Source organism: Talpa occidentalis, unplaced genomic scaffold (genome assembly GCF_014898055.3).
Source record: "Talpa occidentalis isolate TD23 unplaced genomic scaffold, MPIMG_talOcc4v2.1 talOcc4.9, whole genome shotgun sequence".
In the NCBI taxonomy this organism is placed as follows: domain Eukaryota; kingdom Metazoa; phylum Chordata; class Mammalia; order Eulipotyphla; family Talpidae; genus Talpa; species Talpa occidentalis.
In genome coordinates this window covers 65,524,088-65,539,808 of record NW_023605305.1, presented here as the reverse complement: position 1 = coordinate 65,539,808, position 15,721 = coordinate 65,524,088, and the positions used below count along the sequence as shown (strand labels likewise).

Here is a 15,721-nt window from a genome sequence, read left to right as displayed (position 1 = left end):
CACTTGTAGGCAATGAAGAAGAGAAAGCATACCCAGTTGCTGGCTCCGAAGCTGTAGGCATGTAACAAGAAGAGACAAAGCCTCTCCAGCAATCAGTGAGTCCTTGGTGGATACAGACTGTTGTCGCACACAGATGCCTGCGTGCAGGGCTACTGGGTCTCCTTCACTTCCAGAGCTGCAATTGCTTCCTGAGAATAGCAAGCAGAACGTTATTGAGGAACCTACAGGACACACCTGACATTCTAATATCTTCTTATAGTGTTCTGGCATCCTCAAGTGAAGTTAAATAGTTCAAGGATAAACTTTAAGAAACAAGAGACATTCAATCACCTTGACCCCGACTACTTCCTACTTAAATCACAATTGTAGGCACTGAAAATGTATTTATGGGGCAAATTAATATCAGATCACAGAAGAATAGTGCAATTTTGGTGGCACAAGAGAGTCGTCTTGAGATATTAGAAATGTTGTATATCTTGATCTAGACGGGTGATACATGTGTAAAGGTCCTGTGTATTTCTGCACTTTATGTATGTCATTCATTTTTAAAACTCTTGTTATTGAGGCACTTATACCACACAGAATGAGCAGGAAAACCCAACAAAGCTGAGAAATACAGCTATTTATAAAGGCCTAATAGAAAATAACTGGCCAAACCAAGATCATAACTTTTTTCCAGGTAGGAATTTTAGATTAATTTATTATAGTCACAATTACTGGCCTCATAACACTTTTATGTTTAGCAAGCTAAAAGCTCTGCTTGATCTAGCTTTCCCATCTGCTCTGAATGCTTACTTCTTAAATAAAGAATGGCACAGTAATGTACACACATCTTAAGTGCAGAGCTTGATGAATTTATAGTTGTGCTCAAAAGCAAGAGAAAAGATTTTTTCCTTTTTGTGGCTCTAAAATAACTTATACATAGATAATTCTTATAGCTATTTCTTAGCCAATGTTCTAATTACTTTCCCTTTTTAATCAGTACCTGAACTGCTAAGTCTGTTTCGAATTCCAGCAGGAAACAGAGAATTGCTTTCTTTAATTGGTTGGCTACTCCCAACAAGGTCAAGTCGTCCTGCAGCTGCAGCCCATGACAATCTCATGAAACAGGCCACAGTAGAAGTGAAATCACTTACTTCCATTGTCTAAAGAAGATAGAAAGAGCATTTATGAGAAAAGGTCATCTTGAACTTACTCCACTCACTTCTAGAACCTTTGCACAGGTCTCAGTTTTTTGAGACTCTTCTCCCTTCAAGATTATCCAGAGGGACAAAGTTTTCACATTTCTATCACATTTCACATTTCTATTACATTTCTATCAGTCCAAAGACTCTTAAAATCTGCTTACCTGTAAAACAGACAATGATCTCCATGCTCTGGCACTAAATCTCCCATCACGAGATTCCTGCTCACCATCTCCCCTCCTCAACATGCTATGTTCTGCCCTATATGGACTACAGAATGATTCCACAGATAAGTTCTGCCATGGTCTCTCTAACTTAGCTCAAGCCCTCCCTTTGGCCTAAAAAACTCTCCTCTTTCCAACTCTCCATACTTACTGCTATACATCTAATCCCTATCCTTCAAGGCCTAGCTTGAAAGCCAACTTCTACAGAAAATCATCTATGGCAGTATAGGGTAAGTAAAATAGTATCAGGCTTTTCTGCCCTCCCACAATTAGGATAGATGACGGAACTCTGCAGTCCTGAATGCATGCCTGATGGCGGGCACCTGGAATAGGGTGTGGGCCTATATAGATGGGATTCACCTGGGCTAAGACTGGGCTTTTTAAGGGCAGTGTCACGGGGACGCCAGTAGAAGCCGAGGGAAGAAAAACGAACAGAAGCAGAAGCAGAGAAGCAGAGAGGAAGAACAAAAGGGAGAGCAGAGTAGCAGAACCACGAGGAGCAGAGAAGCAGAGACTACCAGAAAACGCCGGAGAGCCCAGATAGAGTGAAGGCTTACTGGGGTTGGGAGGCCAGCCAGCCTCCCGACCCCCCAGCACCCTTGTCTGCTGTGTACCTGCTAAATCCCAATAAAAGCCTGAAAAGCCACTGAGGGCTCCAGGACTCTTCTCCTCCTTTACTCAGTCCGCTCGATCATAGAAAACCTGCTCCGTGTCCCTTCCTGCCCACTACAGGCAGTAACAGGTGAAGACAGTATTTCCTGAAAAGCCTTTGCAATTCTCTTCAAACTCTTGACCTTCTCTACCTGAAACTAGTTTTTTCCCATAGCAAATTCCTTAAAGGTAATATTCACGTCATAGTTTTTGTATCAGCACAGTACCTCATCACAACCAGTGCCTTCTAAATACTAGGCACTTAGTATTTCCTGAATACACATATCACTTACTTGTATTGCAACTCGTGCGGCAGGGATGATTTCCTCAACCCTAATAGAAGACCTGTCAGACACTGACAACTGTCGATAAGATGACTTTTCTGGGGTACCACATAAGGACATCTGTCTGCTTGTCTGTCGGCTGACATTTCGGAACGGGCGAGAAGAAAGGGCTTCTATGCCATCTTTGGTGAGGTCTTCATCTAAAACCGTGGGCATTGTTTGTCCAACAAGTAAAAACCTTTAAGGAAATAAAAAGCTAGACTTATTCAAGGCCATGTCATACTATTTAAAATGATGGAATTTGGGGAGAAAAAGTCAAGCTTTGTCTTTTGAGATTGAAGCAATGTAGTTACATACCTTGCAAGTTGCAGACAGATGGAATAAACTCCCTGCCTTGTTTCATAGTCTACTTCTGATGGAATGGAATCCCTCTGCATAACATTTACAACCAAACTTCAAAGGAAAGAAAAGGTAGATATTAAAGCTTTCTATCTCTTTCATAGGAAATATTCTATAAGTAATTTAATTACTTGTGTTATCAATTACTGAAACTTCTACAAAATTCTGACATACAAATGGACCATATATATTTTTATCCAGTGTTTTTTTTTTTAAAGATTTATTTATTCATGCACACAAGAGCTGGGCAGAACAGAACAGGCAGACTGAAACACACTGCTGAGGTGTGGAGCGGGCGAGACAGGCGAGGTCTGCTTCGCCATGTGAGTTGCTCCCTGGCTGGCCGGGGATCGAACTTGTGCTGTAGAGGCTTCGGATTGCTTCACAGTGCAGTGCTTAACCCCTTGTGCCACCAGAGAGGCCCTTCTCAGTGATTTCTATACCTATATTCCTCCCAGTCCATTTACAGTTAGATTCCTTGCTTAGTCAAAAAGTTACCCAAGATAAATGTTTAGATAGTTCTCACTAACAGGTTTCAGTTCACTGATTAACTGCTAGCTATCTTGATATTATTAGAACTATCAATTCAAAAATATATACAGAATACCTATATTCAATAAAACTATATCCACTCCAACCTATATTACTGAGAAAACTTCCAAATTATTCTTTCTGCTTCCAAATCCTTGACTCTCTAAACCCCAAAACCTATTTTTAAGAGCTGAATCAGACTGATTCTTTAAAAATATAAGTCAGGCCATGGCACTCCTCCTCTGAACACAGTTTTCCATGGCTTACTATTTCCTACAGAGGAAAAAGGTAGTCTTCATTATAGCCTAAAAGCTGGCTATGTAACCTTACCTAACCAACCTCTGCTGAATCGGTGATCTCCTGTCCCCCTATGAAACCTCCTCCACTTAACCACATCAGCCTCCTGCTGAACTCCAGGTCCGTGCCTTGTGGTCAATGTGCTTTTGAGGAGCCTTTCTCCAAGTATCTCCAGGTCTGTCCCTCACCTCCTTCAGTTCTTTGTAAAATGTCACCCCGCTGCTGAAGCCTTCCCCTGATCAATGATCTACTGAAAATCACAATCCTTTCCATCCCCCCTTCCTTGCCTGATTTTTCTCTACAGCTCTTAACACCATCTGATACACTTGATCTTTATTTCTTTGTTTATTGTCTTCTCTTCTATACTTCATGAGGACATAGAATTTTGTCTAATCTACTTGCTATTCTGTTCCCACTATTTAGAACAATGCCTCACATATAACTGTCATGGAAAAATAAACCAGAAATAAAATGCCTATATTACCACAGCTCTGCAACTGCCTAAATGATCTGAAATGAGGTTTTACTACAAATACCTCTAAAATGTTGAACAAAGAATAAAACTGTGTACAACTGTGTACTACTATTTCTTTTAGCCCCAATTTCCATTCCCCTTGTTTCCTCTTCCCTATTTCTCTTCTAAGTCTCTACCCAACTTCTCTTCTCCTAAAGGCCTCCAAATAGGAACTTCTTCACCTATCTTCTGTTCAAGCTTTAGGCTGGTCTTCACTCCTTCCTCATCCAGAGGACATGGCTTACTTCTTCATGTAACAAATCTCCCTTCAATGGAGAGAACTCAGTCCCATCAATTACCCCTTTTTCTTTCTTTACATAATATTATATTGAAATTCTAACCTCAAACCTCCTGCTTTGAGGAAGTTCTCACAGAAAGATTTTGCACAGTTTCTCGCCATGTCATCATCAGCCGTTGGCATGAGTTTGGAACTTAGAACCTTGGAAACAGATAAGCACAATTAATCATACCGACATTTCCAGCACAAATTACTCCTTTAATAAGTAAAAAGAGAGAACTTGGGTCAGAATATCTTTAAACACTGCACGCTGTTTTCCCCTAGAAACATTGAGGAGCTGATGTTTGCCAACCAAAAAAACCCACATTTTTCAGGTTCTATTTACTTAGCAAAAAAAAGGTTTGCATTTTGAAGAGACTTATTTTCATGAAACTCAGATGGGAATGTTTTAGGTTCTCAGGTTTAGATAAAAGCAGACAAAGTCAGGTGATATGTTAGATATGTTCTTGAATAAGTACATAAAGTTTTATGAAATAACTCTTTTATTAAGAACAATAGGTGAGTTCCCTAATAGTGATTCTAATGCCCATATATTAAGCATCTACAATGTACTTGGCATAGGATGAGTGTCTTAATATGTGTTGTCTTAACCTCACAATGCATGGCACATGTGTTTACTGATACAGGTTGACCTATCGCAGCACTTGAATTCAAATCCAGGTATGTGTCACTTTAATATCCATGCCCTTTTATGGCATGACAGCCCCTATTTCAAAAAAAGCTGAACTGAATATTTCAGGATAACAGAGAAGTATTTCATCTAAATATAGTATGAGTTTACAAATGTATTTCACACTCTAGCTTTACCATCTAACAGCTGAAAGATCTTAGGCATAGAATTTTCCCTTTTGTCAGATGAAATGAAACTTCGGGGAAAAAAAGCGGATGGAAGTACTCTCTAAAACATTCATGACCTATGTTGTGATCCACAATCTGAAGGTAAATGGCAATTTGATAATTTGGTCTGCATTCTATAATAAATAACTGTCTGAAAAGGATGTTCTGGGACAAAGAAGAATCATTCAGAACTTTCCCCCCTCCAGACCTGAAGTGATAGGAGGGCCAAGCCTACAACTCCTAGAACAGAACAGTGTTTAGCAGACCACTTTTCCACATAGCTTGTTAGTGCTATACTTTCCAGATTCAGCACAGTCAGCCTCCATCATGAGATCTTGGAGCAAATATTCTGTCTTTTCAATTCTGACTCTTTATAACTTGCACACAGTGACTATTTCATAAAAGCTCACTGAATCAAATCTATACTAGTTAAAATCTACTTAGGGGGCAGAAGAGAGTAAAAATATTCTGTTGCTCAAATTCTTCCAATAGCTTTTTTAAAACCTTGAAATACTAATGTGTCTCTGGAGTAACTGCTCAGAAAACTTCTCTAATATCAACAAATCACAACAGCTTTTTTTTTTTAAAATTAGCACTTTTTAAGTAATTAGACTGAGGATTAATAATATTATGCGGACTTGAGAAAGTTCCAGAGGAAGGCAATGACATATTTCAATACAAATGGCTTCCTAGTTCTTTATTTAGATGCTATCATGCAAGTATAAGAACATATATAAATAAAAATAGAAAAGAAAAAAACAAGCAAAAGGTAAAATGTTTCCATTTATAATCTATTTTGTATGTTTTTTAAAACTAATTTTTAAACAGCAATCCAATAAAAACAGTAAGCTATTTACTTATTTCTGGCACCTTTGATTCTACAAATTAAAACAAACAAAAAATAAATTAGGTTTCTTACTTCCAAGTTGTAGAGTACTCTGAAAGTAGACATTCCTGGAGCAAAAGATCGAAACAGACTTTCTAAGATTGAACTGGCACTTGGCTGATGCTGTTGCTTTGAAGAGAGGGATGGAGATTTTGAAGACTGAGAACTTGCTTCAGACAGTAATGTTTTCTAAGTTTAAAAAAATGAAATAAAGTGTATCTTAAAAGCACAGTTTAAAGAGAAACAGTTATTTTCACATATTTTATTATTCTTTTCCTCATTAAGCCATGTCAACAGAATTTTCTAAAAATTAACCTCATAAAAACATATCACTTTATAATTACTGGCAAAACATCAAACTCCATAACACTGTATGTGTTCAGTAGTACTGCCATCCTATACCAATGCCTTTGAGAGTGTATTCTATGCAACATTAACAAAGTCACTATATTAACAAAGTCACTATAATTACACTAATCCCTCAAATTAATACATAAGCCATATGTCACTGAGCTGATATAAATTTCAGTCACTGAAATATAAAATTCCTAACTTATTAGTTCTAACAATTTTAATCTAAATTAATTTATTTGGTAAATATAAACAATTTCTATATATAAAACTCTTAAGGAACAATATTCTAAGAATTTAACAAAATGAAATTTATATGTCCACTATGTAAAAAACTTAAAGAATAATCCATTTATGTAAGCAACTCAAATATATGTAAAAATCACATTCAGAAATGCATCACAACAGAAGAATCAACTGAATCAGAACTAAGGTCTGATCCTGAACAAGACACTTAATTTCTCTGGGCTTTGGTTTCTTAACATATAACATGAATGAAGTAGAAGCAGATGATGTCTGGGGCATCCCTAGTGGAGCAAGAGTTTAAGCGTCAGCACTATGAAGCAATCTGTAGCTACTGCAGCAAGAGTTTGATCCCCGGCCAGGGAGGTGACCCACATGGCACAGCAGACCTCTCCTGTCTTGCCCGCTGCTCCCCTCAGCAGAGTGTTTCAGTCAATCTGCCTGTTCTCCTCCCCTGTCTGTCTCTGGTGAATCCTCTCACCTCCAGCATCTCTGGCCTGAACCCCAGTTCTTGTATGCATAAATAAATCTTAAAAAAAAAAAAAAAGCAGGTGATGTCAAAGGTTCTTTTAGGTCTAAAATTTGATGTCATTATTGACTAATACTTTAAAAGCCAACAAGAGTTCTGATTTCCATTTATGGGAAAAGCATTTTTTGAGAAAGAAAATTTGCTAAGAAAAAGGTGTTATCAGACAGCCTTGATCTGATTTCACATTGTGTTTTCACTGAATCAACATAAAATTCTCATGCCAGTAAAATAATTATCCAAGATGCTCATACCTTTCTTCCTAAAGAATCAAGTTGGTCAAGGGCTTCCTGTATGGCTGGATCAGTGGGTATTAAGAGCAGAAGCTTTCGTACTCGTAGAGTTATCCTGAAAATTTTCAAATTGAAATGTTTTTCACATACGCCATACTTTGAATAACAGAGCAATTTAGTATAGACTATAAAATAAATTTCAAGTGAAAAGTTACTTGGCTCCTTAATAACTTTCTTTCAAGCTTCATAAATACTTATATTTACCTTGGCTCCTCTAGATTGGCAAGCTGGTAGAGCATGTCAAATACATTACATACAAGTGCCATCACTACACCAGGGAGGGATTTCTCCTGGGGGGACAGAAGCAAAATATAAATACAAATTTACAAAAGAATTTTCTCCTCTTCTAATCAAATGTGCCAACAATAAAATACAGTTCTAAAAAACTGGCCATCACAAAATTTGCAGGTAGCACACCACCTGGGAACACATAATGAGGAAATACTACCATCTAGTGTACTTATTTCCTTGGCTCATTTCTATCCACCTGCCAATGAATGGGCTAGGGAACCAAAAGGCAGGCAGCAGAAGAAAGACAAGACAAAGGGCAGGTGTAATGAGCAGAAGCTGACCAAAGCTCACCGGGAGCAAGTAAGGTTATAGTGATAGAAAAGCAAAATTCAGGTGGTCTGCATCTGTGTATAAACTTATACACAATACTCAGAGCAGTTTAAGATGTAATTAAAGTATTATTTTCTGGTTATAAGGAGTAAGAAACTTGACATCACTCTAGAGTATACTGATATACAGGAAGGTTTATAGTAAGTTCAGGATAAATATGAGATAGTTTAAAATGTTAAACTTGAAGATGCTGTGTACAGTTTCTGTTGTTAGTCAACTGTCATAATAGCACTCAGAAGGATTTCTTTCTTAAATTCTCACTATATCTAAGTACAGTTACTTAGCTACAGCCACACCAAGATCTTACATTTGGAATTAAAGGAATATATATATTATATATATTATTATATATTATATATTATAATATAGTATATATTTATATATATATATATAAAAAATGTATAATTACTCTGGGGGGAAAATCCCTGTGTCATTTAAATGCTTTATTTTACATGAAGCTGACAATATCATAGACTGTAAATGTCTACAGAGTGGAACACTCTTGACATTTCTGCGCCCCAAGTGCCAAGTTCAATTCCTGACACAGAACGTACAAATAAATAGGTTATAATCGCTCTCCTGCACTGTTGGTGGGAGTGCAAACTGGTCCAACCACTATGGTGAGCTGTGTGGAGATTTCTGGACCTACTACTAAACATAGAGCTTCCATATGATCCAGCAATTCCACTCCTAGGTATTTACCCAAAGGTCACAGAAACATCAATTCCAAAGAGCACCTGCACCCCTATGTTTATAGCAGCACTGTTTACAATAGCTAAGCTTTGGAAACAACCCAAATGCCCAAAACTAGACTGGATCAAGAAAATGTGGTACATATACACCATGGAATATTACTCAGCATTCAAAAAAGATAAACACATGCAATTTGCAGCAATATGGATGGGGCTGGAAGAGATCATGCTCAGCGAAATAAGCCAGAAAGAAAAAGAAAAATACCGGATGGTCTCACTCATAGCAGGAATCTAGAAAACTTAAATAAGGGACCAGGAAAAAGAATAACTATAAGAAAGAAAATATCAAAATTGACAAACAACTACGAACCAGAGACACTCTATGGGGGGTGGAGGGCGGGGAAAGGAGGGCTTGGGGTCAAAATAAGGGGGTTGTAATTGTATGGGGAATATAAAAATAAAATTAAAAAAAAAATCAGGAGTAAAAAAATAGGTTATAACTGATTCATGGAATCATTCAACAAATACTGACTGAGTTTCTACTATGTGCTAGTCATTGTTTTAGGTGCTGGGGATGTAGCAGTGAACAAAAGTAGACAAAAGTCTGCTCTCATGGAGCTTATATTTTACTGAGAACAGAGATGCTAAACTATATAAATACAGTATATAGCATGTTAAAGAAAAATAAAGTAAGGAAGGAAAATAAGAAGTGCAGGAATAGGAGTGGGTTAAAAATTTAGACAGGGTTGCCAAAGGTGAGTTACTGAGAAGGTAACAATTTGAGTAAAAGTTGAAGAAAGTCAAAGAGAACTCGTGGGATGTTAGTGAGGAACACTGTCCGTATAGGGAAGAGGAAGCACAGGCCGTGCTATGTTTGAGGACCCACAAGGAGGCTATACAGCTGGAGTGGTGTGAGGGAAGGAGGACCAAAGGAGATGATCTTACGGAGGTCCTCAGGGGCACATCAGGTAGACCCGGTGGGTCCCAGTAAAGACTATGGCTCTTGCTCTAAGTGAGATGAGACTCGTTGAAGCATCTGAGCTCAGGAGTGGCACATTTTGACTTGTTTAAAAAAAATCATGGGCTGCTGGGCATTATAAAGATAAGCTGAAAAGCTGTGAGGCAAAAGTTGTGAGACCAGTCAGGCACGACCGAAACATTCCCCGTGAGGGATGTGGTTGCCTGGAATGGTGTGGAAGCTATGGAGGGAGAGAAATGTAGCTAGACATTTTAAAGGTAGAGACAAAGATTTGTGATGCATGTCAGTATGACAAAAAGAAAGTGTGCAAGGATTCTGGCATGAAGGTCTATTAGAATAAAGGTGCCATTATCTGAAACAGCAATTTGTGGGATGATGAGGTTTGAGATAGAGGTGAGGTAGTGGGAAGAGGTATCATAAGTTCTGCTTTGCTCTATTAGGATAGGGGTGCCTATCTCATATTTAAGAAGAGACATTAAAGTAGTTGGATCAATATCTGGGACTTCAAGTTAAAGATAAAAATTGGGGTATGGGGCCTCCCTGGTGGCGCAGCGGTTGAGCGCTGGGTTGCGAAGCTGCCTGCAGCCTCTGCAGCGCCGGTTCGATCCCCGGCTGCTCCCCAGCCACCGGAGGAGGGTCCTACATGGTGTGCAGACCTCTCCGGCCGCCCGCTGCTCCCCTCAGCAGTGTGCTTCAGTCCTTCTGCCTGTTCTGTTCCCCGCTCTGACTCTGGTGAATTCTCTCACCCTCCTGCGCTTCTGACTGTACCCAGTGCTTGTATAAATAAATAAATAAATCTTTAAAAAAAAATTGGGGTGTGATCAGTGTACAAAGAATATACAAAGCTTTGAAATGAGATGTAATTTCTAAGGTATTGAGCACAGGCACGGGACAGATTAAAGAACTGAGTTAGGGAACTCTTTTGTATAGATTAGGGAGATCAAGAATCAGCAGAGGAGACAAAACAGAGTCAGAGAGGTAGGGAAAGCCAGATAAGTCCTGAAAGCCAAGTAAAGAAAGTATTTCAAGGGAAAGTGATCATATGTACCAACCACATCAAGATGATGAGGATTTAGAGGTGCAGGTGATGGACTACCTTGAAAATAGCCTCTTTGCAAAAGGGGTCGAGAAAGGATAGCAAAAGATAGACAACTCTTTTAAGGAGTTTTGCTGATTTGTGAAGGAGAGAATGGACAGGAAGTGAAGATAGAATTATAGTAAAGAAAGGGTTTTCCTAAGATGGTAAAAATAACAGAATGTTTGTATGTAATGGGAAATAATGATGAATAAGTGAAGATGCATGAGAGAAGCAGCAAGAATTTGCCAGGCAGAATGATTCAGCGACTCAGAAGATGCTGTCGTTCATGCTGACAAATTGTGTTATCACCTCCCAATTGCAGCCTAGTGTTTCTCAGTGATACAGTTCTGTAATGTCAGGTTGACTAAAAGAAAAGGACATATTCATCCAAATCCACATAGGCTGCAAGTGAAATGGTGGAGATTATTAAATTCTTGTTTTGAAACTAAAATTTCAAACCTGCTCCATGGCATATGAGGAACTGAAAACCCCACTGCTGCTGCTGCTAGAGCTGGTTGAGGAATCTGCGGAGCTCCCAGATGGGGTCCCACTGCCAGAAGTCTTTACTGTAAGGATTTGTTCATCAGAAAAGCCCAACTGGTGGAGTAGCTTTTGATCTTTATTCACTGTCAGCTGTAAAAAAAAGTGATTTTTTAATTATTGAGAAGGAAAGGACGAGAAAAATATTAATATCAGGCTAAAGTGCCACACTTGTTTACTTAAACCTACCATACTATCATTTGTAAATATCTGTATATTATCCACTGGAGAGCATAACTGTTTGGCTATCTTCCACCGGACACTCCCTATGGTTTCATTACTGTGAGCCTGTAAAATGAAATTAAGTATCGCCATGAGTAATTTGTTTATGCATTCATTTAAACAACTGTTAGCAAGCACCTGTGTACCAGGCATTGTTCAAAGGTGGGAAAAGAGCAGAGAACCCAAAGACAAGAATCCCTGCCCTTATGAAACTTCCTTTCTGCTGTAATTAAATGTTCTAGCCCACACACCAATCCCTCCCCATCATGCATGGAATAAAATCTCAAGTCTTCTTCCACTGCAACTCATCCACGCTGTCCCTTTCTTACTGTGCTCTAGTCAGTCCTGCCACCTTGCTTGTGACTGAACAAGCCAAGCAAATGCCCACCTTGGCCTTTGTACCTACTGCTCCCTTTGGTTGGAATGGTCTTCCCCAGAAATGGGTTACTCTGTGACTTCATTCAAGTCTTTGCTCAACTGTCACCACCTCAGAGAGACCTTCCCTGCCCATCTTTATCTAAAATGATATTTCATGTATACCCATAATTCTCTACCAACTCATCCAGCATTATATTCTTATTCTTTATAATGCTTATCACCATCTGATATAACATTATATATTTACTTTTGTGTCTGCTCATCAATTTCCTTTCATTCCAGGTCTTAGTTCTAAATTTGTTCACCAAACAGCTTTTAAGATAGTCATTCATGCAGCTATCTCAATTAATAGAGTCCTTATGAACATAACAAGACAATATGAAAATAGTTGCAGAGGTTAATGTAAACCTACCTCTACAGTGAAGGTATCTTTGGTAGACTCATAAGTAACATTAAGAGTTAAAAGATGTCCATGAAATGAGGCACCATGAGGTAGAATAGTTCGTGGGACAGAGTAAAAATCCTTGAAAAAGACAGGTCAAGAACAAGTCAGATGCACAGTGTCACTGCTAAACATCCCAAAAATACATATACCACACGCTAAGTCCGATATAAGCAGATAATAAAGTTGCTTTAAAAAGAAAAGAGGGGAGAGGAGAGGAGACTCCAGAGCCTGCCCTGTGTGTGAGGTTTCCAGCTTTTCTCCCAGAACCCCTCTCTCCAGTCCCTGGATGGTGATATCTGGGAAAACTGGAAAAGAAAAAAATTTTCCTTCTATAGCCTATTAAATATTGAGAGTATTTTAAAAAATAACATTTAAAGAAGGGGGCGGAGCAACATGGCGGCGAGGAGACGGTGCGAGTAAGATCTCCCATTAAAAAAAGTGAATAGGGAGGAAAAGCGGCAGGTCCCAGTGAGAACTGGGACACGGAAGATAAACGGGTGACGCCAGCGAACTGCCCGAAGAAGAAACTGGCCATAAAAGAGGACTAGAAGGGAGGGAAGCGCAGAACCCTGCTCCCCTCCCCCGCCCACAGAGGCAGCACTCTCCGACCGGCAGAGAGGAGGAAACAACACACCAAAACGGCCCACAAGAACAAACGACGCAGCAAGCGGGACTGTGAGTGGAAAGGAACTATTGCAGCCACCACACCCCGTGAACGGGAGCTGAGGCGAACCCTGCAGGATCCGCCGCGGCGGTGAGCGAACGGCTCCGGGCGCCATTAGAGAAGAACAAAGACCCCGGGAGACGCGCACACAGCCCGGGCTGCCGGTAAGCTGGCGCGGGAAAGCGGCGCAAAGCAAGTGCAGACCTGGATCGCGGCTGCCCAGGTCCCCGCGCCTGCGACCTAGGCTTGCGGGGAGACGACCTAGGCTTGCGGGGAGACGCACGGAGGTCCTCACTGAGGTGAAGGTCCCTCCCTGAGTGAGCAGGAACCAGGCGCCCAGGCACGGGAGTGGTGCAAAAGGCGCCAATCCCGCGCCACTGAACTGGGCTACAGCCCGCGTCCTGGAACTGAGGGCTTTGAACTGAGACCCGGGGCACGAAAATTCGGGGCGTGGTTTCTCCACTACGGTGGGGCACAAGGCAGACACAGCACCCCAAAGCTGTTGAGGTGTACCCTACCATTCCCGCTCTGTTCTCTGTCCACGGGGTGGGGGGAGGCGAAAAAGCCCCCCAAGGACAATAGGAGAGATCTCTGGCGCCACCTAGCGACCAGGAAAAAAAAAAAGTCACTAACACCCTATAAAACAGGACATTTCTTAAGACTGCTTGAAAAAGGGCAGAAGGTTTCTGGAGGACCCAGTGGCCAGCCGGGAAGTTATTCCACGCCAGGCCCCTTCCGACCAGCAGTCTGAGCCCACAGAGGGAGCAGGCACCCACGTCCGGGGCAGACCGGGTGCGCAGAAGAGTGTGCCTGAAACCGGAGGCGCAGGGACTGCATCCCGCTTCGCCATTTGAGAACAGGGACATTTCTTCAGTAAAAACTGCCTAAAACCAGCAGAAAGCTCCCCCAGAAGACAGAGATGGCTCCTGGAAGAGCCAGAGGGGAGCGGAGAAGTTCACCCAAGATGTCAGTCAGTCCGAGCAACACAGTGTCCCAACGCATACGACAAATTAGAAAACAGACAGTAGGGAGTAGAAGAACCACACGCAACCTAAAAACTCCTCAGGAAAGAAGCACACCACAAAAAGAAAACCACTCCCCAGATTGCAACGACAGTGACTTGGAAGAACTTCTGAGCCTTCCAGAAAGAGAATTTAAAATTGCCATGATTAAAAAAGTGATAGATCAGAAGAAGGAAATTGAGTCCCTAAAGAGGGAAGTAAGAGAAATGCAGGAGATCAAAGAATTAATGGAGGAACTAAAGAACTCTGGAAAAGCAATGAAAGCAGAATAGATGAAATGGAAGAACGAATAAGTAATCTTGAAGACACAGAAATAAAAAGAACCAAAACAGAAAAGGAAAGAGAAGTACGAAGGAAAAAGAATGAAGAAAGACTTCGGGAACTATCTGACTCCATGAGGAAAGGAAATATAAGAGTTATAGGAATTCCAGAAGGAGAGGAGAGAGATGTAGGAACAGAGAAAATATTCATGGATATAATTGAAGAGAACTTCCCAAATGAGAAGAAGGAGCTGAAAATTGATATACAAGAAGCAAGAAGAACACCAAACTTCCACGACGAAAGGAAAAACACAGCAAGACACATAATAGTAAAGCTCCCAAGAATCCAGGACAAGGAAAAAATAATGAAGCTGACAAGAGGGAAGAAACAGATAACATTCAAAGGAAAACCAATCAGGCTGACATCAGACTTCTCTGAAGAAACACTACGGGCAAGGAGAGAGTGGAGGGACATAGTCAACAGACTCCAAGAAAACAGATGCCAACCAAGAATACTCTATCCCGCAAAGCTCTCTTTCCTCCATGAAGAAAGAATATGGACCTTCCCAGACAAAGAGAAACTCCGGAATTTCATTGCGACTAAACCCCCACTCCAAAAATACTACAAGGAATCCTAAAGCCAGAACCTCAGAGGACGAATAACAACGAAAGAAGACCAAAAAAAAAAAAAAAAAAAGTTATTAAAAGAATAAATAAATAAAATCAAAGGAAAGACAAACATAATGGCAAATACAGATGCTAACATATCAATATTAACTCTAAATGTAAATGGACTAAACTCTTCAATAAAAAGACACAGAGTTGCAGCCTGGATTAAGAAACAAAACCCAACCTTTTGCTGTCTCCAGGAAACACATTTAGCTACAAAAGATAAAAATAGGCTCAAAGTCAAAGGATGGAAAACAATCCTACAAGCAAATGGGCCAAAAAAGAAAGCAGGAACAGCTATACTTATATCAGATAAAACAGACTTCAAACTCAAAAAAATAAAAAGAGACCCCAATGGTCACTACATTATGATTAAGGGGACAATACTTCAAGAAGAAATAACACTCATTAACATATACTCACCAAACGAAAGAGCACCAAAATATATCAGACAACTGTTGTCCTCTCTGAAAACAGACATCAGAGAAAACACATATGTAGTGGGAGACTTCAACACACCACTATCAACAATGGATAGATCAACAAGACAAAAAATAAGTAAAGAAACTAAAGCTCTAAATAAGGACCTAGAGCATTTGGGCTTAACAGACATCTATAGAACACTAAACCCAA

The 15,721-nt window shown here is 40.2% G+C and overlaps 1 protein-coding gene across 1 annotated transcript in view; it reads right to left on the bottom strand.

Annotated features, from left to right (window-relative positions):
* USP24 (ubiquitin specific peptidase 24) overlaps positions 1–15,721 on the bottom strand; it is a 138,493-nt gene that overhangs the window by 45,953 nt on the left and 76,819 nt on the right. The window contains 11 exon segments of the mRNA XM_037499421.2: positions 33–188; positions 986–1,145; positions 2,353–2,581; positions 2,701–2,796; positions 4,426–4,523; positions 6,139–6,294; positions 7,480–7,573; positions 7,723–7,808; positions 11,348–11,521; positions 11,618–11,716; positions 12,441–12,551. Coding sequence (XP_037355318.1) covers positions 33–188; positions 986–1,145; positions 2,353–2,581; positions 2,701–2,796; positions 4,426–4,523; positions 6,139–6,294; positions 7,480–7,573; positions 7,723–7,808; positions 11,348–11,521; positions 11,618–11,716; positions 12,441–12,551 — 1,459 coding nt within the window.